General features: G+C 65.3%; 2 protein-coding genes across 2 annotated transcripts; both read left to right on the forward strand.

Moving 5' to 3' along the window:
• Positions 1 to 6,328: 6,328 nt before the first annotated feature.
• Positions 6,329 to 15,374, forward strand: LOC117653473 (calcium/calmodulin-dependent protein kinase type II-like). Its single transcript, XM_034399161.1, has 9 exons — positions 6,329 to 6,745; positions 9,010 to 9,181; positions 9,762 to 9,895; positions 10,457 to 10,796; positions 11,507 to 11,648; positions 11,725 to 11,924; positions 12,351 to 12,503; positions 12,735 to 12,858; positions 13,424 to 15,374. Exons 1-9 carry the CDS (start codon positions 6,634 to 6,636, stop codon positions 15,002 to 15,004), a joined length of 2,958 nt encoding a protein of 985 aa, XP_034255052.1. The 5' UTR covers positions 6,329 to 6,633; the 3' UTR covers positions 15,005 to 15,374.
• A 1,186-nt stretch (positions 15,375 to 16,560) lies between these two features.
• LOC117653057 lies at positions 16,561 to 19,655 on the forward strand. The gene is made up of 9 exons (XM_034398414.1): positions 16,561 to 16,645; positions 16,717 to 16,890; positions 17,164 to 17,291; positions 18,386 to 18,518; positions 18,600 to 18,725; positions 18,806 to 18,898; positions 18,996 to 19,151; positions 19,229 to 19,363; positions 19,495 to 19,655. Exons 1-9 carry the CDS (start codon positions 16,561 to 16,563, stop codon positions 19,653 to 19,655), a joined length of 1,191 nt encoding a protein of 396 aa, XP_034254305.1.
• The last annotated feature ends 945 nt before the right edge of the window (positions 19,656 to 20,600 follow it).

The following is a 20,600-nucleotide window of genomic DNA, read 5'->3' on the forward strand; positions in this document are numbered from 1 at the left end:
AATGTTTAGGAGTTACTCACCCGTACGGGCTCGGTGCGCTCATGACCCCACCCACCCCGCCCCGCTTGAGCCCCCGGCAGTCATCAGCTTAGGGCCGCTGGAAGCGCTGGCTGCGCTGGAAAGCGCGCCGTGTCAGGGACAGTTAGGATGCCTCACCGTCTTACGGCCTTACAGTATGTAAATGCCGGTCGGGTTGTTTCCACGCTGCGACGATGACCTGGTTGCAGGACCCCTGCCAGCGTCAACGGCTCCCGGGCCCCTGAACGCCCCCTGGAGCGCCCCGCCGTGCTGCTGCGAGGGCCCTCGGACACCACCGCGCTCCGCGGCGAGCGGGTGCAGCTCACGGCCCTGTACGCCGGGGAGCCGGAGCCCGCCGTGCGGTGGCTCAGGGCGGTGAGTTTGGAAGTCAAATTAAAAGAAGCCACCCCTTCGCCTGCTCAGCCTGCACAGCCTGCACAGCCACGTCGGCGGTTTTTAACGAGCGTCTGTCTCCCCCAGGGCCGCGAGCTGTCCGCCGACGACCGCACCACCATCAGGACGGCGGCCGGCGTGTCCTGCCTCGCGCTGCAGCCCGTGTCCGCCGACGACGCCGGCAAGTACGTCGTCAGCGTGGAGAACGTCTACGGCGCCGACCACCACTTCGCGTCCGTCGCCGTGGAGGGTGAGTAGTGTGGCGTCATGTGGGGCCTGGCGACAACGCGACGCTTGTCATCGCAGAAGGCAGTGACCGGCAGTGACCTAGTGACGTCATCGCCAAGGCCGGCCGCGCGTGGCGATGGGTCGCCGATGGGTCGGCGCCGCGCGGTCCCGAAGCCAAGTGATGCAAGCCAGTCTCCGTGACTCATCCTCGGACCAGGACACCCCGGGACGGCCGGGACGTCGTCAGCGGGGCGCTCCACGTCACTGCCAGGATGTCCTGCCGCCGCAGCGGTAGCCGGTAGCCGCCTCAAGCACGCAACCACACGCAATGCACCGGGGGAACATACTCCCACATGTTTCCTTGTGATAATTTATCACATTTTAAAGCACTTTTTTGTTGCGATGCGCCATGAGAGCGCCATGCCACACGCGCGTGTGCGTGCGGGGCTCCGTGCTGAAGGTGCTGAAGCGGGGCGGCGCGCCTTCGGCGTGCCTTCGGCGTGCCACCCACCTGGCCGACCACCGGTCCGGTGCCCGGTTCAGTTCCGCCGGAACTAAAAAGGGAGTAAAGATCCATTTTCCGGGAAGGAAGCGAGCGGGCGCGGCACGGCGGGCGTGATGACCAACGGCGTGGCGATGCCGGCCAGCACTCTGATTCCGTCGCTCTGTCTCTCTCGCACCGATGCGGGACGCCCCATGAGTGCGAGAGAGACAGAGCGACGAAAACGACTCTCGGCAGGGATGCGCGGCGAGCCTATGGCGAGCAGCCAACCGGCCAGCGGCGCCAACGGCCACCATTACCGCACGCCGCGATCGCCGCGCGGACGGAGTCCCACATTCTCCGACAACATCAATTTTGTTTTATTAAAAAATAGACTGTACACAAGGGCGCGCCGCTCGTGCGCCGTGGGAGGACGGGGGGCAATAAAGAAGCGCGCTAGTGTGCGTGCGTGTGCCGTGTGTGGGGTGCGGACCGCACAGACTGGCGAAGGGCGGCGGGGGCAATCGCTCCGGACCCAGGCGAAGCAGGGCACCGGGACGCGGGACGCGGGACGGTGGCGAACATAAATTAAAACGCATCGCTGGTTATAAACGGGGGAGGGGCGTAAAGGCGTGAACGAGTGAACGCGCGGGCGGGCCGCCGCGACGCGTTATGCACGCGGACGACCCGGGCGACGGACGGACAGGGAACAGCACCGCGTCGTTCCGGGTCAAGAAGGGATTGGGCCGCCACGCCAGGCCGATTGGGCGGTCGGGAAAGTTCACAACTGCCTGGCCCCGGGGCCTCGCCTCGTCGTGCCTCGCCTCGTCGTGCCTCGCGGCCTTGACCGCCATCCGGGCGTCCGCCTTTCGGGGCGGCCCGCGGCGGGGGAGGGAGGGGTCTCCGGTTGCGCCAGGCCGCGCCAAGCAAGCCCCCTTGTGGTTAGGACGACGCCACTAACACCTCATAGTGAGCGGGCCCTGCAGGCTCATGGGGCGTCCCGCGGGGGTGCGAGAGAGACCGGCCGGCGTTGTGTGTGCCTCGCAGGGCTGTGCTGCGTCGGTGGCTTGTTGCTGGCAATAATCGTAATACTGTGCGGGGCGCGGACTTAGCCCTGACTAGACGTAATGGCCGCGTCGTCCGCCCCGCCGAGATGGGATGGGCCAGCAGGGCAGCACGGCCAGTCGCCTTGAACGGGTGCCTCCCTCTCCCTCCAGCCCCTGGTCGTCCTCTCGCATTCCCGCGGCTCCACGGGCTCCACTCGCAGCACAAACGCGCTCTAATATGTTCCGGAACGCCGGGCGCCAGGCGCCGCCGGCGCGGAGCAGCCCGGCCAGAGTGCTCGGACCGTTGCCGCTAAAATTGCCCCGCACCGCCACCGCCGAGGGCGCGGCCGGCGACCGGGGTCACAGCCCCGCCTCCCGCGAAGAGCCGAGCGGGCTTTGCGGCAGACCCAGTGGACTTAGTGACGGGCCACCACGAGCACACCGTGTGTGTTCAGGTGAGGCCCCGGCGGTGCGGTGCTGGTCGCCGCTGATTGGCTAGCGCTGCGAAGGGAGGCGCCGTCGCCACGCGGATTCAGAATTACCATAAAGAATTCTACAAAGATTCACAGGGACATTCCAGGTTCAGTAGATTTTGACTAGAGGCGTCTTTCCCACTGATCCGCAAAGCGCGCGCGATTCTGTGGGCGATTCAAGAGCCGCTTGCAGTCCGCTCGACGCAGTGGCCCTGCGGAGACTGTGCTATTTGCACGAGTCGCGTCGTGCGCAAGTTTCTGCAGGCACTGCGCTGACCAGGCTGTGAGCCGCGCGAGGAGGTGGCCCGGCCGCCTCTATCAGCCGGTCGAACGCTTCCCTCCCACTCTGCCGCGCTGCGGCCGCGGGCCGCGGGGCGGGGGGCGACGCCAAGCGCTCCGAGCGAGCGCTGCGCTACCGGGCGCCGCGGCCGCGCAGCACCGCCAGCACGGCCAGCAGGCGCAGCGGCAGCGCGATGGCGGCGGTCGCGACTTCACCAACAGAGGCCCAAACCGAGCGCGGCCCACCAGGCCGGTACGCGCGCTAGGAGGTAGCCAGTCCGACGGCCGGGCTTCGCGAAGTCGCAGACTGTTACTTTTCGTCGCGACCACCGAGGTGCCATGATCGGCAGGAGGTGGCGGCCCCGCGACTGGTCAGCCGATTGTCCGACGGGGTCCTCGCAGCGTCGGTGGCGGTGCGTCTTCGACCGGCCTCGCCCGGCCGCCACGCGCGGCAGGAGGTCGCCCCGCCCGCGAGGTGGCCACTCGCCGCCTTCCGCGGTCGCGATCGCGGCTTGGCTGCCGTCGCGAGGCCTCCGCGAGGCCAATTTCGGCCGTGCCGGCGGCGAGCGGCAGGGCCAGCGGCTCTTAGTGACACCGCACTGTATCTGTGTCCATAGTCTGCGGTTTCGGAACCGATACGCGGGCAACTGGTGGGTGTGGCGGGGCGGGGACGTGTGTGGCGCCGCGTGGCGCGGCAGTGGCTCAGCCAGCACGCCAGCACGTACACCTAGTACCGGCTGGCGGACTGGTAGTTCCGCGGTCCCCAGGCATCTGTTGAGCGCGGCGGGCGAGGGCGAAATGGCTGTGGCGTCATGTCAAGAAGTCGTGTCACCCGGCAGGGTGACTCCTCCTTGCCGGCCGCCCCGTCCGCCCCGTCATGCCCACGGTGTGACGTCACACTGGGCATTCCATCCCGCGGCCACCGATCTAGTTTTCGAGTGGCGCCCGGGCCTCGACGCTGACGTCAGGGGCGGCAGAAAAAAGTGCGGCTGTCGGTTTCATCGCGTACGTCATTTTGGTGCTGGCAGTTGTCTTTTTAGAAATCCGCGGCCGTTGGAGTACGGGGAAGCAGAGCGGCCGGCCCGGTCCCGCTACAGCGCGCCAAAGTGACCGTCATGCCGAGCGGGAAGGGAGCAGCTGGGACCTGGAACAACCAACAAAACGGAGTTGCGCCGAATGAAAGGGAAACTTTCCCTTTGGCAGCCGTTTGAAGTTTGGGAGTCGCGGCGTCGGCCATGCAGGGCGTTGGGCTTTCCAGCCGCTTCCAGCGACGAGTGCTGCTCTCCCGATTGCCGGCCTTGACGCCGCGGCGCCGCGGCCCTCCAGACGGCCGCTTTGTCGCCGTCGTGCTTTTGCCGGAGGGGAAAGCCACCGTCGGCATTAATTGGCTCCTTTAGGACTTACAAAAGCGAGCCGTGTGCGCGTGCTGCCACACTACAAGCTGTAAGGAGTGTCTGCTGGTGTGCCAGCCGGGTGTCGAGCGCGAGGACGTGTCGACGAGACTGCGCCCCTGCCTACGTCACTCCATTGTGAGACGAACAGCGCGACCTGCCGAGGAATTCAAACCGCTCTCCGGCCGCGCCGTGCCACGCCGTGCGCGGAGCGAGCAGTGTGGATGCAACCCGTCGATAGCGAGTAGGCAAGTCGAATTCCGACCCGTTCACCGCCGCGGCAGACGCGCAGGGCGCCACCACAAGGGAGCTCCGCACAGAGCAGTCAGGTGGAGCGCGCTCTTTGAGACGCCCCTGCTCGGCGCAGTTTGCACAACTCTGTCTGTGTGTGTGGACGCGAATGGGGCCGGGTGTGGCAGGAAGTCTGTCGGCCTCTTCGCGAATAGAGGCCCCCTCCCCCCTCCCTCCCCTGCATCTCGTACGCACCGCCTTTTCCGGGTGTGATAAGGCCCGGTGAGGCCGCGGCCCGCACGGCCCGCACCGTCCCGCCGCGCAGTGCGCCTCGTCGCGCTGTCCCTCTCGCACCCCCTGCGGGCCGTACGCCCCCACGGGACGCCGCCCCCGCCGCCCTCATGAGTACGAGAGAGACAGTGCCTCGTTCGGAGCCACCACACCGCGGCCTGCGCGGGCTCAGCGCACAGCGACACGCGCGCTCCCGATCCCCCGATCCCCAGGTGTGTTTAGGTGTGTTCTGTGCCGCGTGCTCCGATACCCGCCGCGCCGCATCCCAAACCGTGCCGCCAAACCTCCACGCCCCCGAGGGCCGAAACGGGGCCGTCGTCGCCTTGTTTGCGCTTTCCTCACGCTCTTCTGGACGGGGAGCGTGTCCGGCCTGCCATGGGCCTGCGCGCCGGGCCTTCTTATCTCCCCGTACCTGGAAGCGGCGCGGCGGCGCACCGAGCACTGCTTTCGTCGCTCTGTCTTCCTCTCACCGACACGGAGTGACCGGCGTCAGTGAGAGAGACAGCGCGACGAAACGACCCTTCGGAATGGCTGGGCGTGGCGCGGAGGGCGCAAGTCGTTTCCAGCAGACAGATACAGCGAGGGGTCGGCCCGGCGGGGCGGGGCGGGGCGGGGCGGGGGCGAAGATGAGCGCGACGCGCGGATTTTCTTTCCATTTCGTTATTCCCGCCGTCGAGAGCGGGAATTATAATGAGGTGCGCTCTGCCCCGCTCTGCCCCGGGCCTGCTAGGTGTGCTTGGTCTGCTTGGCGGAGTGGAACGTCGCCTGGCGCGTCGCGGTGACAGTGTGCCCGTGCTGCAGCCCCGCCCCGCCCCGCCAAGTACTTCCCTGCCGCCATCCAGCCCCGCGCCTCGTTTCGTTCCGCGCACCTGTTGTCAAAGTTTTCTTTTAATCTGGCCGTGATGCTGCCGTTGACGACGACGATGACGGTGACGATGGCGACCGCCATCCCGTCCCCGTCCTGACCCACCAGAGCCTCGCCTCGGCCTCGCCTGCAACCATCGACTATTCCTCACAATTCCCGTCTTCTCTCTGCTCGCTGCCGGAGCCCCAGCGGCCCGGCGGCGCGGCGGGCGGGGCTAGGATTACCAAGGGCCTTGGGTCGGGGCAGTGAGGACGGCGGGCTGCGTGCGAGGCGAGGCGCCCGCTCTTGTCCCCCGGCGACCCTGCCGCCCCGGACGCGGCCCTGCAGGCTGATTCCGAGGGTCGTTCTCGTCGCTCTGGCTCTCTCGCTCTTAGACGGGGCGCCCCATGAGTGCGAGAGAGACAGGGCGACGAAAGCATTCAGTGTGCTGTGGGACGGGCAGACGGGCACGGAGTCGACGGGGGAGGAATGTTAATGCGGGGAGGAGTAACTCGGGCGACAAAGAAAGCTTTACGTTAGCGTTATGACGCGACGACGCGCTGGGACGCCGCGCCGCCGCCGGGACGCCGTCTAGCAGCCAGCTAGCAGCCGGCGTGGCGGGGCGGGGAGCGGCGGGGCGGCGGCCGGCGGTAGGCTCGAGTCTCGAGTTCTTCTGCTGGTGTTGTGCAGTCAGTCGCCCGTCCACGCGCGCTCCGGCCGGTCGGTGTGTGTTGTCGAGTGAGAACACAGAGAGCGAGAAGCCAGGGCCGAACGAGTACGCCGCCACGCCGCCGCCACCCGGATATCCCCAGCCGTTTCCGGCGACGATGCCGTAGAGAGAATTGCAGTGTGTGTTGTGCGTCGCGTGGATTTTCTGCCGCGGTCGGACATGTGAAGTACAGTGCGGGCCAAAGTGCGCAATACCAGAGTGCCAGTGACAGTGAGCCCCGGGACCACGATGCTGACCCGCTACAGGAGCAACTTGGAGATCTTCTTGTCCCCCGAGAAGCAGAGCGGGGACGGCCCTGCCGCAGACATGGTGCACGACGAGGAGGTGGCGAAGCGCATCGGTGAGTCGGCCGGCCGGCCGGGCCACAACAAATCGCAGAGTCGTACACAGTGTGCGTCTCTCTCAAACTGCGTCCGCGGCGCTGGGGAGTGTTGCCGTCCAGACGCCGTTTGCTCTAATCGTTACTGCCGTCGTCCTGCAGTCCTGCGGTCCTAGCGCCGTTCCGCGGCGCGGCGACGAACCGCGCCGGCGTCGACGGCGTCGACGGCGTGGTCTCGTCGCCGGCAGCATGCCGCGGCGCCGCGCGGTACGCGATCGCCTAATTGACTCTCTCGGCCAGGACGAGGACGAGGACGAGGGGCGGGGACGGCGTGATGACTTCATGGCGAGAGCCGCGAGAGCGCGGACAGTCCGGCTGGCACTTGGAGGCGCAGTCCAGCTCGAGGCGGTAGTCAGATAGACAGCCGGAGGCAGGAACAGCGGTTACCACGGCGCAGAGCGCGGAAATACCAAAACCCTTTTGCCAAAAAAATAAATTGTATTTCGTTATTTGATTTTATTTGGCAATAAAGAATGGCCTGGCGTGCCGCGGATGTCCGGTGGTACCGGTGCAGAGGCACGGTGCAGAGGCACTGCAGCAGCGCGGACTCCGGTCGATGCGTTGATGAAGCCTTTTGCTCGCAGGAATTTCTCCGTCAGCCCCATTCTCGTTCCCGGGGCTAATTGCATGCTTCTGCAGCACGAAGCGCAGCGCGTGGCGTGGCGTGGCGTGGCGTGGCGCGGCGTGGCGCGGCACGCGGACAGGGGGTGATTCTGCCATTCCGGCCCGCTCCGCTCCGCCCCGTGCCGCGCTGCTCCCCCGCGGCCGCGGGCTGCTCTCCGAGCCATCACCATTCCATTCCCCGGCGCTGTGCTTTGGCTTTGGCTTTGAATATGCACCTGCAACGACCGGCAGCAGACACGGCACCGACGCAGCGAGCGCCACATTTCTTGAACTAAACTTGGAAAAAATTAATGGGACTGTCCCCGTCCAGGCCGCGGATTGGCTTTTGCACGACCTTCATTTCCAAAGTTCCCTTTCCCACATGACAGCCACTGAGCTACACGCCACGGCCGGTGCCACTCCGGCTTAACGTCGGTGGAAGGTGACCCCTATGGGTGCGACTAGTCCAATCCGAAAGGCGTGGAATGAATGCCGTGAAAAGTGATGAGGGCCACTGATTCGTCCTCCGGCACTGCGAGCGTCTTTGACGAGAAGGCCTCTCGCCGGCCGCCGGTTGACGCGGCGGTCGAGGCCCCTGCCGGCCGCCGTGCGAACCGCGCGAACCGTGGCCGTGGACGATAACAGCATTCAGAGCAATCGGGGAATTCCCCCGCCGTCACACACACACACACACACACACACGTGACTGACCCGACTACCGTTGGCGGATTCGCCTCTGCTTTATTTTCGTACGGCCCCAATTTTTTCTAGGTTTTTGTTTTTGAGTAGACTTTATCAAAAGTGGGGCCACCGGATCGCGGCGCATCAGATCACAATGAGGCTTTTCATCGCGTCACGTGGGAACAATCGTTGGTGCCTGCCAGCTTGACTGCCAGCTTGACTGCCAGCTTGACTGCCTGCCTGGAGGTGTGCGTGTGGCGTGACTTGATGATGCCTGCCGTGCGCGGCGCTGCGGCGCTTCGAGGAGTGCCTGAGGCCGGGCCCCCAAACCCCGTCCCGCCGTGTCGCGTCGTGGCCGCTTTGCCCGCCGTGGCCGCGTGGCCGGCCGGCTCCAGTTAGCGAAGTGAGCCCGCGGCGTGGCCCCGCCACTCATGGCACGCGTCGTCTGCTCGCCTTCAGCGCGCAAAAAGCGGGAAAGATCATGGAACGAGCTGGGAAAAAAACATGAATGAAATGCGATTTCTACATGCCGTGCCCGGCGCGCCTGGATGTCACGTGCCGCGGCACGGCCGTCTGGCTGCGCGCGGCGCGCTGCCTCCAGACATGGACAAGCCGCGTCGCCAGGCTTTGTTTTTTGCGGCTGTGTAATGCATGCAGATGCGTGCCGGCTAATCGCTGGCAGGGGTTGGCCGTCCTCCAGCCTCGGGGCGGCGGTGGCGTACAGGACGTCCAGGGCGTCCAGGGGTCACCTTGCCGGTGGCGGGGTTCTGTTCCGAAGCCGCGCATCTGCCAACAAGACGACGCGCTGCTCCACCCGGCGGCTGACCGGCCGACTTCGGCTGGCACGCCGTGCCTTGACCCTGTCGTGCCGCTGTGTGCCGCACCACGCCGCGTCCTGCAACACACTGCGCAGTACTCACTTGTCATTCTTATGCTTCCAGGGCCCCCGGACCCCCCCGCAGGCCGGCCCGTGGCGGTGTCGGACCCCTCGGGGGGCCTCTGCGCCGTGCTCACGTGGTCGTCGCCGCCCTACGACGGCGGCCGCTGCGTCGACGGTTACGTGGTGGAGGGCCGGACGGAGAGCGAGACCGCCTGGAGGGTGGTGGCCGAGAGGTAAGGACTGCGCTGGCGCGCTGTGATTCACGCGAAAGTGCGAGGTTGGCGTGGAAGGGCCGCCAAAGTCGCGGCTTGTCGCGGAAAGCCATTACTCGGGTAGACGCACCGCGACGCACCGCGACGCGCCGAGCTGTTGCAAGGCGGTGCAGTCGTGCGTGGAGGCAGTGAGACGCGAACGTGGAACTGACTGCCAGTTTCTCGGGACTACGTAGCGGTTGCCGTGGGTACCGCCCGCCACTTTGGCGCCAGGGACTCGGCGACGCGTTCCCGGTGACGCACTCGGCACTCGGGACGATAGCGGAGAGCAGCTCAAGGATCAAGCAGATCACTGAAATCTCATGAGCTAGCCGCACTTGGCGGGTCTTTCACGTGTGTGCTGACGAGGACGCCACGCCGGGGCCCAGGCCCGCGCCTGATTCACACCTGTACGTCATAGCGCGGCGGCGCGGCGGTCTCTCGGACACGCCCAGGCACGCCGCCGCACCGCCTCGGCCGGCACGTCCTTCCTGTTGACCACCGTGCCGTGGGTTCGAATCCCCCTATCATGAAATTAATATTTTTTGTGTGTGATTTGCAGGTGCCACTCGCTGTCCGCGGTGGTGCGGGACCTGGCGCCCGGCCGGCGCCACGTGTTCCGGGTCCGCGCCGAGAACGTCCACGGCCTGAGCGAGCCCAGCGCCGCCTCGCTGGCGTACTGCACGCCCGCGCTCAGTGAGTATCTATCCCTGCTGCCCGCGGCGGTGATCTCGTTTGGCGGCTTCGCGGCGAGGAGGCTTGCTTGGCGTGCGCGGTGGCGACGCGGTGCGGCGTGCGGGGCCGCAGCCCGTCTGGCCATGTCGCAGTCATGCCGCGGACGGCCTGGCGGCCTGGCGGCGGGGCAGTCTGCAGAGTGCCAGGCAAGGCCAAGCAATGGCTCAAGTCTGTCACGCGCGTCTTAAGCCTCTCCTTTCCCGGCCATCCCGCCGCCGTCCCGCCGCCAGATTTTCCCTCCACACTGCAGGCTGATTTCGTCGCTCCGTCTCGCTCGCACGCGTGGGGCGGGACGCAGGGTGCGAGAGAGACAGACTGTTTGGATGCAGCGCGCTGCACAATGCGGCGTGCACCGCGGCGTGCATCGCCATGAATAAGGCATGGCGCGGGGGCGTGCGTTGCCGTGCGTTGCCGTGCCATTGGGTTCCGGATCGATGGCTGGACCGTCGGCCACGCCGCCACACGCACGTGCGGCTTCTCACGGTGAAAGCGGCCGCTTGACGCTCTTCTCCTTGTTTCCAGCCGAGTGCGTGGATGAGCCGCCGCCGCCGCCCTTCGCGCCCCGCGTGGTGGCCGTGGAGCCGCTGGACGGCGGCAAGGACGCCGGCAAGGAGGCGGGCTTCGCGGCGCGCTACGAGCTGCTGGAGGAGCTGGGCAAGGGCCGCTACGGCGTGGTGCACCGCGTCACCGAGCGCGCCACGGGCCACGCGCTCGCCGCCAAGGTGATCCGCACCATCAAGGCCAAGGACCGGCAGCAGGTGCACGACGAGGTGGCCATCATGAACCTCCTGCGCCACCCCAAGCTGCTGCAGCTGCAGGCCGCCTTCGAGGGCCCCCGGGAGATGATCATGGTCATGGAGTAGTAAGTATTGTCTGTCTGTCTGTCTCGCCCGTGGCTGCGCTTCAGATAAGCGCTGTGATTGGTGATTGACTATTCATTGAGGGAGCCGCGCGCCAGCACGCCCGATGGGCCGCGGCCGCCGCGGGGCGCTGCCGTGCCGATGATAGGAGACGTGGCAGTGCCTCACGGCCCTCTTGTCTATCGTGCGCGGCGCGGTGCGGTGCGGTGCGCCGATGCGGCACGTTCGACACATCCCATCAGGGACCGGCCGGGCCGCCGCGCCCCGCCAAGCTTCGTGCTGCGATTACACTCCGGCGATTCGGAGCCGCGCTTCGCCGCTTCGCGCGAGCAGGCCGCGGGTCGCGCTCCCCTCGGCCGGGTGCGGCCGGCGGCGTGGGGCACTGGAATATTTCCATATCACGGCGCGGCCTGGGAGATAAAAATAGGACAGGGAAAAGGGGAGCGAAATGGCGATCCGAAATGCCGAGCGGGCGATGCGTCGCCCTCTACCTTTACCTCTTCGATTTGCACGTGCGGGGCGGGTCGGGGCGAGGCGGGTTGGACGGGGTGGAATCAAACAGAGGCGCGCGCGCTGCGTAGCCTACCGATCAGTCTACCGCCCCCACCCCTTTCCTGCCGCCCTAGTGCACGCAGCGCGCCGCCGTTGTCAAAGAGGAGCGCCGAGACCGTTATTTTCCGCCCTCACTTTATTTTGCCCGCCCTGTTCCCAGCATCTCTGGCGGCGAGCTGTTCGAGCGCGTCGTGGCGGACGACTTCACCCTCACGGAGCGCGACTGCATCCTGTTCATGCGCCAGATCTGCGAGGGCGTCGACTACATGCACCAGAACCAGGTGGTGCACCTCGACCTCAAGGTGAGCCGACGAGCCGGCGACTTGGAGTCCGAGCGAGAAGGGCGAGGGAACTGATTCGGTGCGTTGTGTGGTCCAGCCGGAGAACATCATGTGCCAGACGCGCACGTCGCACCAGATCAAGCTCATCGACTTCGGGCTGGCGCAGAAGCTGAGGCCGGACACGCCCGTGCGCGTGCTGTTCGGCACGCCCGAGTTCATCCCGCCGGAGATCATCAACTACGAGCCCATCGGCACCGAGTCCGACATGTGGAGCGTGGGCGTCATCTGCTACGTGCTGTGAGTTTGTGTTTTGGCGCTGTTTCCACTCTCGCCTGGCGCACAGTGGGCCGTAATACCGGCGCCGGCGGGCAAAACTCTAAACGCGTTTTGAGTTCCTGAGTCGCTAAAGGGACTCGAACCGAGCGTGTGACCCCATCAATGGATTCCTCGTTCGGAGAGCAATCCATTGGTGGGGTCACGCGTTCTGTTCGAGTTCGAGTCCCTTTTAGCGACTGGAGCTGAAAACGTGTCCGATTTTGTCCGCCTCCGCCCACTGTGCGCCGGGCGGTCTTTTTGGCCGTCCGCACGCGTCGGCGTAGGGTGGGTTGCCTACCTGTCGCGGCGGACCCCTCCTCGCCAGGCGGCTGGCGTCGAATGGGTTGCCTACACCGGCAGGCGCTCCTCCCTCTCGCTCTCCGCTGATTGCTGGTTCTGTTTGCGCAGCCTGTCCGGGCTCTCGCCCTTCATGGGGGACAACGACGCGGAGACGTTCGCCAACATCACGCGGGCCGACTTCGACTTCGACGACGAGGCCTTCGACGCCATCTCGCAGGACGCGCGGGAGTTCATCAGCGCCCTGCTCGCCAAGCGCAAGGAGTGAGTCGGGGCGGGAAGGGAATTGGAGTTGGGGAGTCTCTTGAGAAAACAATGCCGCCCGGGGACTACTGATTGGTCGTCCCGGCGAATTATCGATTGTACTTGTCAGCCGCCTTTGTTCGCGACGCAGGCGACGCAGACACAGCGCCCCTTGTTTTTCTTTCTGTTTTCCGTTCATTCTTCTCGGGGATTGCGTTGTCGTCGCTCATGCGAGGGTTTTGGTTTTGGCAGGAAGCGGCTGACCGCGCGCCAGTGCCTCGAGCACCCCTGGCTGGCCCAGCAGCCCGCCAGCATGAGCTGCATCGCGCTCAGCACCGACAAGCTTAAGAAGTTCATCATTCGCAGGAAGTGGCAGGTAAATGACAGCGGTCCGATTTTGAAAAATTACTCTAGAAACGTGGAAACAAAGTATTTGGGTAGATTTGATCATGTATTTGAAGGATTTCTGAGCGAACAGACTGTGGGAGGTTCACGTCCTGTCGTCGTGGTATGACCGCTTCATCCACCCTTTGCCTCGATTTGCGTAGAAGTTAACTAGCAGTGTGTCGTTTACTGTTTGATTTTCCTAATATGCATGATTGTTTCGTTGACCTGTGTAAAACTTAGACCTGCATGTCAGAGAGTAACAGCGGTTAGAGACACCGCCAGGCGAAAACGAAACGAACTGCGGCTTCGCCGTGCTAGAGGAATGGGCCCAGAAGGGCATTTCCTGGCGGGCGGCTGTGCTTTTCCGAAGCGCTGTTTGAGGCCGGGAGAGTTACGCGCGTTGCCGTGTGTGCGCGTTGCCGTGTGTGCGTGTGCTCGCTTATTCCCCGTGCGTCCGGTCGAGCGGCTCGCCTCGCTTCGGTTCGGACGCACGCTGTTTGTCTTCTGCTCTCTAACCCGTGGCTTTGTTTGTGTATGTTTGTCCGCTAACACAGAAAACGGGCAACGCGATTCGCGCGCTGGGCCGCATGGCCACGCTGTCCGCGGCCAGCCGCCGGAACTCCGCCGCCAGCGCCGCCAGCTCCGGCATGAGCACGCCGAGGCACAGCGTGTCGGCCAGCCCCGCCAGCCCCGTGCTGCCCCGCGCGGTCCTCCTCCTGGGCAAGGAGGACAGCCTGGACGAGGAGCCCGTCGTGGTGCCGCCCAAGGAGGACCCCGCCGAGGCCGCCACCGACGTGCCGGCCGTGGAGGACGCCGCCGTGGAGGAGGCCCTGACGGCCACCTTGCTGCCGCGCGGACGCCTTCGCAGCGAGCGCAGCGACTCGGGCATCAGCGACTGCTCGTCGGCGTCCTCGCGCCAGCTACCCGCGCCCTCCGCGCTCCTCGGCAAGAAGTTCTCCATCTCCGAGGAGGTGGACGAGCAGGTCCTAGAGGCCGTCCCCGCCGCGCCTGCACCCAGCAGGCCCACTCACCTGCCGCTAGCCGCATCCGAGCCGAAGCCCCCGCTTGCTAACCCCAGTGTGTCGAGTGCCGTAACCGCCACCCTCCCCGCCATCCATGACGCCAGCACGGTCCACAGGAAGTCTGCCGCGCTGCTGCAGCACCTCGGTTCTAACCCAAGTCTCTCTCCTGCAGCAACAGCAGCTGCCGCCGCAGCCGCCGCAGTCCCCGGTGCCGCAGCGGCCGAGCGCAAGGGCGATGCCGGCCTCGCTGCTGCAGGCCACTCCCCTCATAAGGCAGTTGGCGTGAGCAGGGGCAGGGCGGCCAACGGCGTGGCGCCGCGCTCGCCCACCAAGGCCGCCAAGGCCGCCATGGGCCTGGGCTTCGTCGAGTCCAAGATCAAGTCCCTGGAGAGCCGCAGCTCGTCCGGGTCGCTGCACGCCGGCACCGCGGTCAAGGCGGTCGTGACGGTCAAGGAGCCCCCGGTGCGCGTCAGCCTTCGCGACACCTGGCGCAGTCCCAGCAGGACGCAGAGCCCTGGCCGGAGGGTGCCAGCGCCGAGCCCCAGCAGGGGCAGGGACTTGGCGCCTAGCCCCCACAGGAGTAGGGACCTGGCGCTCAGCCCCAGCAGGAGCAAGGACTTAGCAGTCAGCCCCAGCAGGAGCAGGAACCTGGCGCTCAGCCCCAACAGGAGCAGGGACTTGGCGGTCAGCCCCAGCAGGAGAGAGGCCCTTAGCCCGAACAGGAGGGACGCGCTGAGCCCCACTCGAAGGAACGACCGGCTGACCCCCAGCAAGAGTCCTGTCAGGAAGGACCTGACCCTGACCCTGAGCGCCAGCCCCAGCAGGAGAGACGCCCTGAGCCCCAGCAGGAGAGCAGGTGCCCCGTCCAGCCAAAGCCCCTCCAGCCCAGACGGCCCCCGGCGCGGCGGCCGAACCAGGCTGTCGCCCGCGGCGTCCCCCACGACGCCGTCCCCGCGGAAGGCGCCCCTGGACACGGGCCTGGGCAGGAAGACTGCAGCCATCGGCCAGGACTCGCCGCCAAAGTCGCCCACGCTGCGGCGCATGCTGGCCCCCAACAAGCTGGGCGCGCACAGCGCCGGCTTCCAGAAGACGCTCGAGTTCTGGAACCGGTAGCTGTAGCGCACATCGCCACGACTGCCGGGACGTGGAGTGAACTAATTGGCTTGGCTTCTGCTGGGATTTGAACCCGTGATTGTTACCGGCACTGGCTCAGACGTGTTTGACTCTATCTGGTGTGCAAGGGAACGGGAAACTAGTTGAGGTTCAAATCCCAGCAGAACAGTGCAAATTTTTCCTATCTTGTGATTTGAAATAATTAATAATTGCTGACCTTTACTTTTAAGAATCACTTTTTAAGATCTAACGATTTGATTATTATGTTATTTGTTTTTATTACGAGTGACCTGTAAATAAGGAGTGTGTTTGACGTTGTATCCGCTGTATGCCTTTCTCTGTGACATTTAGTAAAGTTTATTTAGATTTACCTTCTGCTTTGTCACTGCTTTCCACCACCCACCCGAAGTTCCCCATAGCCGCGGTAGCGGTGAAACTGCATGATAGAACCAACTTTTTCAACTTGGCTAATGCCGCTCTCAAGTGAATTGAAGCTGAAACACATTTATCATGAGATCTCCTTGTACTCTGCAAACGCTGAAATTCATTTCTGGCCCGCCTTTCTCTTCACTTCTTTTATTTCCCTTTCTCTCGGTTCTTTCTTTCTCCCCCCCCCCCTCTCTCTCTCCCGGGCGGGCCTGTGCCGTCCTGCCGCGCTGCCGTGTCCCCAACCCTTTCTAAAGCGAGAGGAGAGTCCCCTTGTCCTGTCCTCGGCCGTCGGCCCGGTCGGCCCTCTGCGGCAGGAATACAAAACAGCCCCGCTAGCGTACTGCGCAGGCAAGCGCTGGCTGCTCCAAAATGCACACACCAGACCGCACCCCGTGGCGCGCCGTGGCGCTTCGTTTGCGTAGTCACTGGGAATGCAGCTCGAGACACGCACGGCCGGAGCTTGACCATCGATGGTGACTAGTCGGTCCGCGTGGGCGGCGTGGCGTACCGTGCCGCCGTGCGTCACTGCGCTGCCCAGCCCCGCTCTCCCCGTCGTCGCCGTCCCCACACCGGAGGGGACCCTGCAGGCCCAAGGGAGGAACGCTGGATTCCTCGCCCCGGCCGCTCGGGCTGATTCTCGAGAATGCTCGCATTGCGCGAAAAGCGACGAACAGGCTGCAGGCCCCCGGCTATGCTGCTGCTGTCCCGGGCCGCCGCCGTCCAGGAGAGTGAAGCGCGAACGGGGCAGCGTGCCAGTTGGGCACAACTAGGTAACAGTACTGCCCGCGTGTGGAGAGTTGTTAATTGTCCGCGCTGCTCGGTCTTCGCTTCCTCGCCTCTTCTCCCGAGGCGTTCTCCTTTCAGCCCATTCAGGGGCCGTCGGGCACCGTCGGGGACCCAGACTCGCGGCCGCGTTTCGGACGTGTCGCCGGGGGCGGGGCGGGGCGGGGCGGGGCGGGGCGGGTGACCAGGCGGCCGGCGTCGCGAGGGTCGCGGGGCTGCCGGGCAAAAGCGGCGCCGGGCCCGCTGGTCCGCGCAGCGACGACGACGAGGAGCGCGACGGCGCCACCGGTCAGTCCGTCAGTCTGCGACTTGGTGTCGAGCGCCTCGAACCCGCCCCGCCCGCCATGAACCGCCTCCACCTGCTGGTGCTCCTGGCCGTCGGCGCGCTCGGCCTCGTCGCCCTGTGCAGCGCGGACCGCACCGAGCGCTGTAAGTCTCGACCTGCTCGACGGCGAACTCGAACGCGGAGCCCCCTCGCTGATTCCGCCGTCTTTGCGCAGTCTTCCCGCTGCTGGGCTTCGGGTTCGGGCCGCCGCCCCGCGCCGTGACGCCCTCGGCCTGCGTCACGCAGAACAACCTCAACGGAACCTGCTCCAGTCGCCGCAACTGTGCCGGCGTCGCCGGGGGAGTCCCTGCCGGGGACTGCGCCCGCGGGCTGGGCGTGTGCTGCGTCGGTGAGTGAGTCCCCCGGGACGCCCTTAACTGGGTGGCCGCGGTGGCCGCGGTGGCCTGGGTGGGGCGGACCGCTGGAGTCCGTAGTGTATAAATTTGCCCCAGCGCAGCCGCTGTTATGCTCGCACACCTCCAGGAGGGAGCGGTGCATTTTCGGCGTGCAATTTTCGCTCCGAAATCAATTTATCCTGAAGATATAAAACGCAACGCCTTGTGGTTTGTTTCTGTGCTTTTGCCGAGTTGTTTGTGAGAGTACACTGCCCACTTGGTTCTAGTCGTGGCCACTTGCGGCGCCACCAGCAGCGCCAACTTCACGTACTTCACCAACCCGGGCTACCCGGGCACCTACCCCGGCGGCGGCCGCTGCACCGTCTCCATCACCAAGTGCGCCGGCGTGGACCAGGTAGGCCTCTGAGCGGAAGGTTGCACCGTGGGCCAGAAGACCGGTGGAGGCGGCCAAAATTCCAAACGCGTTTTGAGCTCCAGAGTCGCTAAACAGGACTCGAACCGAACGTGTGACCCCACCAATGGATTCCTCGTTCAAAGAGCAATCCGTTGGAAGGGTCACACGTTCGGTTTGAGTCCCATTTAGCGGCTCTGGAGCTCAAAACGCGTTCAGAAGACCACCGGTCTTCTGACCCACTGCGAGGTGCTGATTGGCTGTTGGCCGGGCCAACGACCGCACCGCCGCTTCTTCCGCTACGTTGGAGTTCCGCCGGCTAGCAGCGAGCAGGGAGCGCCCGGCGGGTAGGCAACCCAACGGCCACTCGCGCTGAGCGCGCGGCCTGGCGCGGCTTGTAAGGATGTAGGCGTGTTCTAGCCGGCCGCGGCGTGCTGCCGCGCTGCGCGCTGCGCTCACGTCGGGCTCGGTCGGGAGGGCGATGGGGTGGTTGCGAGGAGCTGGAGCGGCGTCGAGTTAGGTGTGCCGGCGCGTTCCGCGCCCCGCGCTGGCTCCCCGATTGAGTTTGTCGGCAAACTGATTGAAAAGGCGATAGCCCCGATAATAATTCCATCGACTGCGGCGCGCGGCCGAGGCCGTGGCCGAGGCGCTGGAGCGCGGCGAGAAGTCTCACTACTCTGCATCGCGAGCTGTCGAACAAGAAAAGGGGGAGGGGTAGCTGGGAGCCGAGCCGGGCGAAGCGGAGTTTCGGCGTGGCATGCTTTCGCAAACGGAGCGACAATCAACCCCGCGAGGCTTCAAGTTGGCGGGCGACGACGCCGAGCGGCCAAGCCCTGGGGAGGGGGCGGGCATCGCGCGGGGCGCAGCGCGCAGCGACGCCAAATTCGCCGCGGAGAAGCTTTCCACTTTCTCCCCGCGAACTTGGCTGCCCCCGCGGCCTGCCGGGCCTGCCCGCCCGGCCTGCAGGTAGCGGGCGGCGGGCACGGCGGCGCTGGCTCAGGCTCGCCCCGGGCCGCTTCGCGATGGCTGTCTAATTACTCCCGAAGGCGTTGTGCCCGCCTCACCCTGTTTGTGTACTGATTGTGACGCCGTGACAGCTCCGACTCGACTTCCTGGACCTGACGCTGGCCCAGCCCGACGCCAACGGCTTCTGCCGAAACGACTTCCTCACCGTGTCCGGGGGCTCCTTCCCGCTGCCCAGGATCTGCGGCGCCAACATCGGCCAGCACAGTGAGCACTGCCATCTGCTGATTGCTGTCACTCGTTTCTGAGAAAGTGTTTCGAGCGGTTGGGACGCTACTTTGCCCACAGTGTACGTGGACATCCCGGCGGGCACCAACTCGATCGTCATCTCCGTGGACACGGACGCGGCGGTGCGCTTCGCGCGCACCTGGAACATCCGCGTCACCCAGATCGAGGCGACGAACCCGAGCCACGGTGAGCGCGAAGCAGCGCGAAGCAGCCCTGGGACTCCCTCTTTCTTCCCCTTCACTCAGTACCCCCTGTTGTTCCACCAGCCCCCGCCGGCTGCCTCCAGTACTACCAGGACGCGGCCAACACCGTCTCCAGCTTCAACTACGGCATGACCGCCAACACGGCGGTGGGACAGAGTAGGTCGTTTGGCCGGCAGAGCAAAGCCGCCAACACAATCGTCGGAAACAAAACGGCCGCGGGCGGGGACTCTGACCGGGCTTTTGAAACTTGCAGCACCGGCGGGCACGCGGGAAATGGCCAACCTGGACTACAACGTGTGCGTGCGGCCCGCGGCGGGCTACTGCAGCATCGAGTGGAGCCAGCCCACCGACGACCCGTACTCCTTCACCGTCTCCAGCGACACGGACGGCCTGGACACCACCGTCCTGGGTGAGTGGGGCCGCCGGCTGCCGCTGGTCAAATGAACTGTCCCAAGTGTGACGTCATTAACATGGCTTTCTTGACAGGCACCGCTAACGCCGCGTTGACGGGCATTGCGTGCGATGGCGACTACGTGGTGATCCCCAACCCGATCCAGAACCAGCTCCTCCCCACCACGTACAGCGACCGCTTCTGCGGCAATGGCTTCGTGACCACGAGCTGTAAGTAAGTGGGCTGTCTCTCTCTCTCGCACCGGTACGGAACGCCGCGTGAGTGCGAGGGAGACAGAGAAGCCCTGCTCGTTTTCGGCCCGTAAGCGCGGCCGTGCTGATGAGGCCTCTCCTGTTCGCAGCCGTCACCAAGCCGTACTGGCTGGCCGTGCACACCAACAACACCGAGATCAGCCCGGTGACGCCGCCGGTGGCGCCGGCGCTGCCGACCGCGCCGCCGGCCGACATCGGCAACCGCGGGTTCCGGCTCAACTACCGACAACTGCCCTGTCCCATATTCTAAATAAATTATTCCCCCTTTCGGTATTCGCCATGAATGATTCGGGGCGACCCACTCGGCCCGTCGGTTTTTCTGCCTTTCACGTCATCGACCGCTTGTTTTGGCCGGCAGGCCGGCGCAGCGACGCGCAGCGCAGCTCTGCCGCTTTGCATCAACAAGTTGTGTTTCCTCATGCAAATTCGCCCGTAAACCCTCTCTCTGCCCGGCCGGCGGAAAAAAATAAAATAGAACCATCGAAACAGAAAGCACTACCCCAACAACATAATGGAAAGGGACGCGTGCGGGGCACTGTAGTGCGTCCAGCAAGTGAACTGTGTGTGGCGTACACGGAGTGCACCGGAGTGCACCTATTCTAGTTCCGCGCATGTTCCGCCCTAGGCCGGCAGCGCCAGCGGCGCTCTGCCAGCATGCCGCGCAAAGGTCGTAAAGCCACGTGTTCAATGGGATGGAAACGGACGTTCGTTGCTTTCCTTTCTGGATGCCCCCACTCCACCCCCCTCCCCAATACTCCTCCAATGACTTATGCAGTATGCATATGCATGTGCAAATACCGCTTCGCCGCTCCGACTGCTCTGCGGGTCCTGTGCTGCCTGCAACTCACCCGTCACAGCCTGCACCCCCTTCCCCCTCCCCTTCCCTCCAGGACTCCTCTTCTCTTTCGCTCGCGCTGCACTCTCTCTCTCTCTTTCGGACGGGGCGCGTGTCCGGCATGCTTGGTGGGGTCGGGCCCGGCATGGTTCATGCATGGGGGCAACACGGCCAGCACGCCAACCAGACCTACCCCCTGCCTGCCTGCCTGCCTGCCTGGGGGTATCAACAACCAGGCGGGTATATGAGATGGGATGAGTGGAAGGGTCGTGCCCCGAATGTGGCCGTGCCTGTGTCTGTGCCTTGTGCTGCTTGGCTTGGTAGCACCACGCGTTCGACAGACGGTCTGCGGGAGCCCCT

The sequence above is a fragment of the Thrips palmi genome, unplaced genomic scaffold, assembly GCF_012932325.1.
Source record: "Thrips palmi isolate BJ-2018 unplaced genomic scaffold, TpBJ-2018v1 HiC_scaffold_8, whole genome shotgun sequence".
NCBI lineage: Eukaryota > Metazoa > Arthropoda > Insecta > Thysanoptera > Thripidae > Thrips > Thrips palmi.

Excerpts from the sequence above, each read along its gene's own strand:
- LOC117653473 (XM_034399161.1), top strand. The coding sequence starts at position 6,634 with ATGCTGACCCGCTACAGGAGCAACTTGGAGATCTTCTTGTCCCCCGAG. Across the intron at positions 6,746-9,009 it reads GGAGGTGGCGAAGCGCATCG|GGCCCCCGGACCCCCCCGCA; the intron begins GTGAGTCGGCCG and ends TTATGCTTCCAG. Across the intron at positions 9,182-9,761 it reads TGGAGGGTGGTGGCCGAGAG|GTGCCACTCGCTGTCCGCGG; the intron begins GTAAGGACTGCG and ends TGTGATTTGCAG.
- LOC117653057 (XM_034398414.1), top strand. The coding sequence starts at position 16,561 with ATGAACCGCCTCCACCTGCTGGTGCTCCTGGCCGTCGGCGCGCTCGGC. Across the intron at positions 16,646-16,716 it reads CGCGGACCGCACCGAGCGCT|TCTTCCCGCTGCTGGGCTTC; the intron begins GTAAGTCTCGAC and ends GTCTTTGCGCAG. Across the intron at positions 19,364-19,494 it reads TGGCTTCGTGACCACGAGCT|CCGTCACCAAGCCGTACTGG; the intron begins GTAAGTAAGTGG and ends TCCTGTTCGCAG.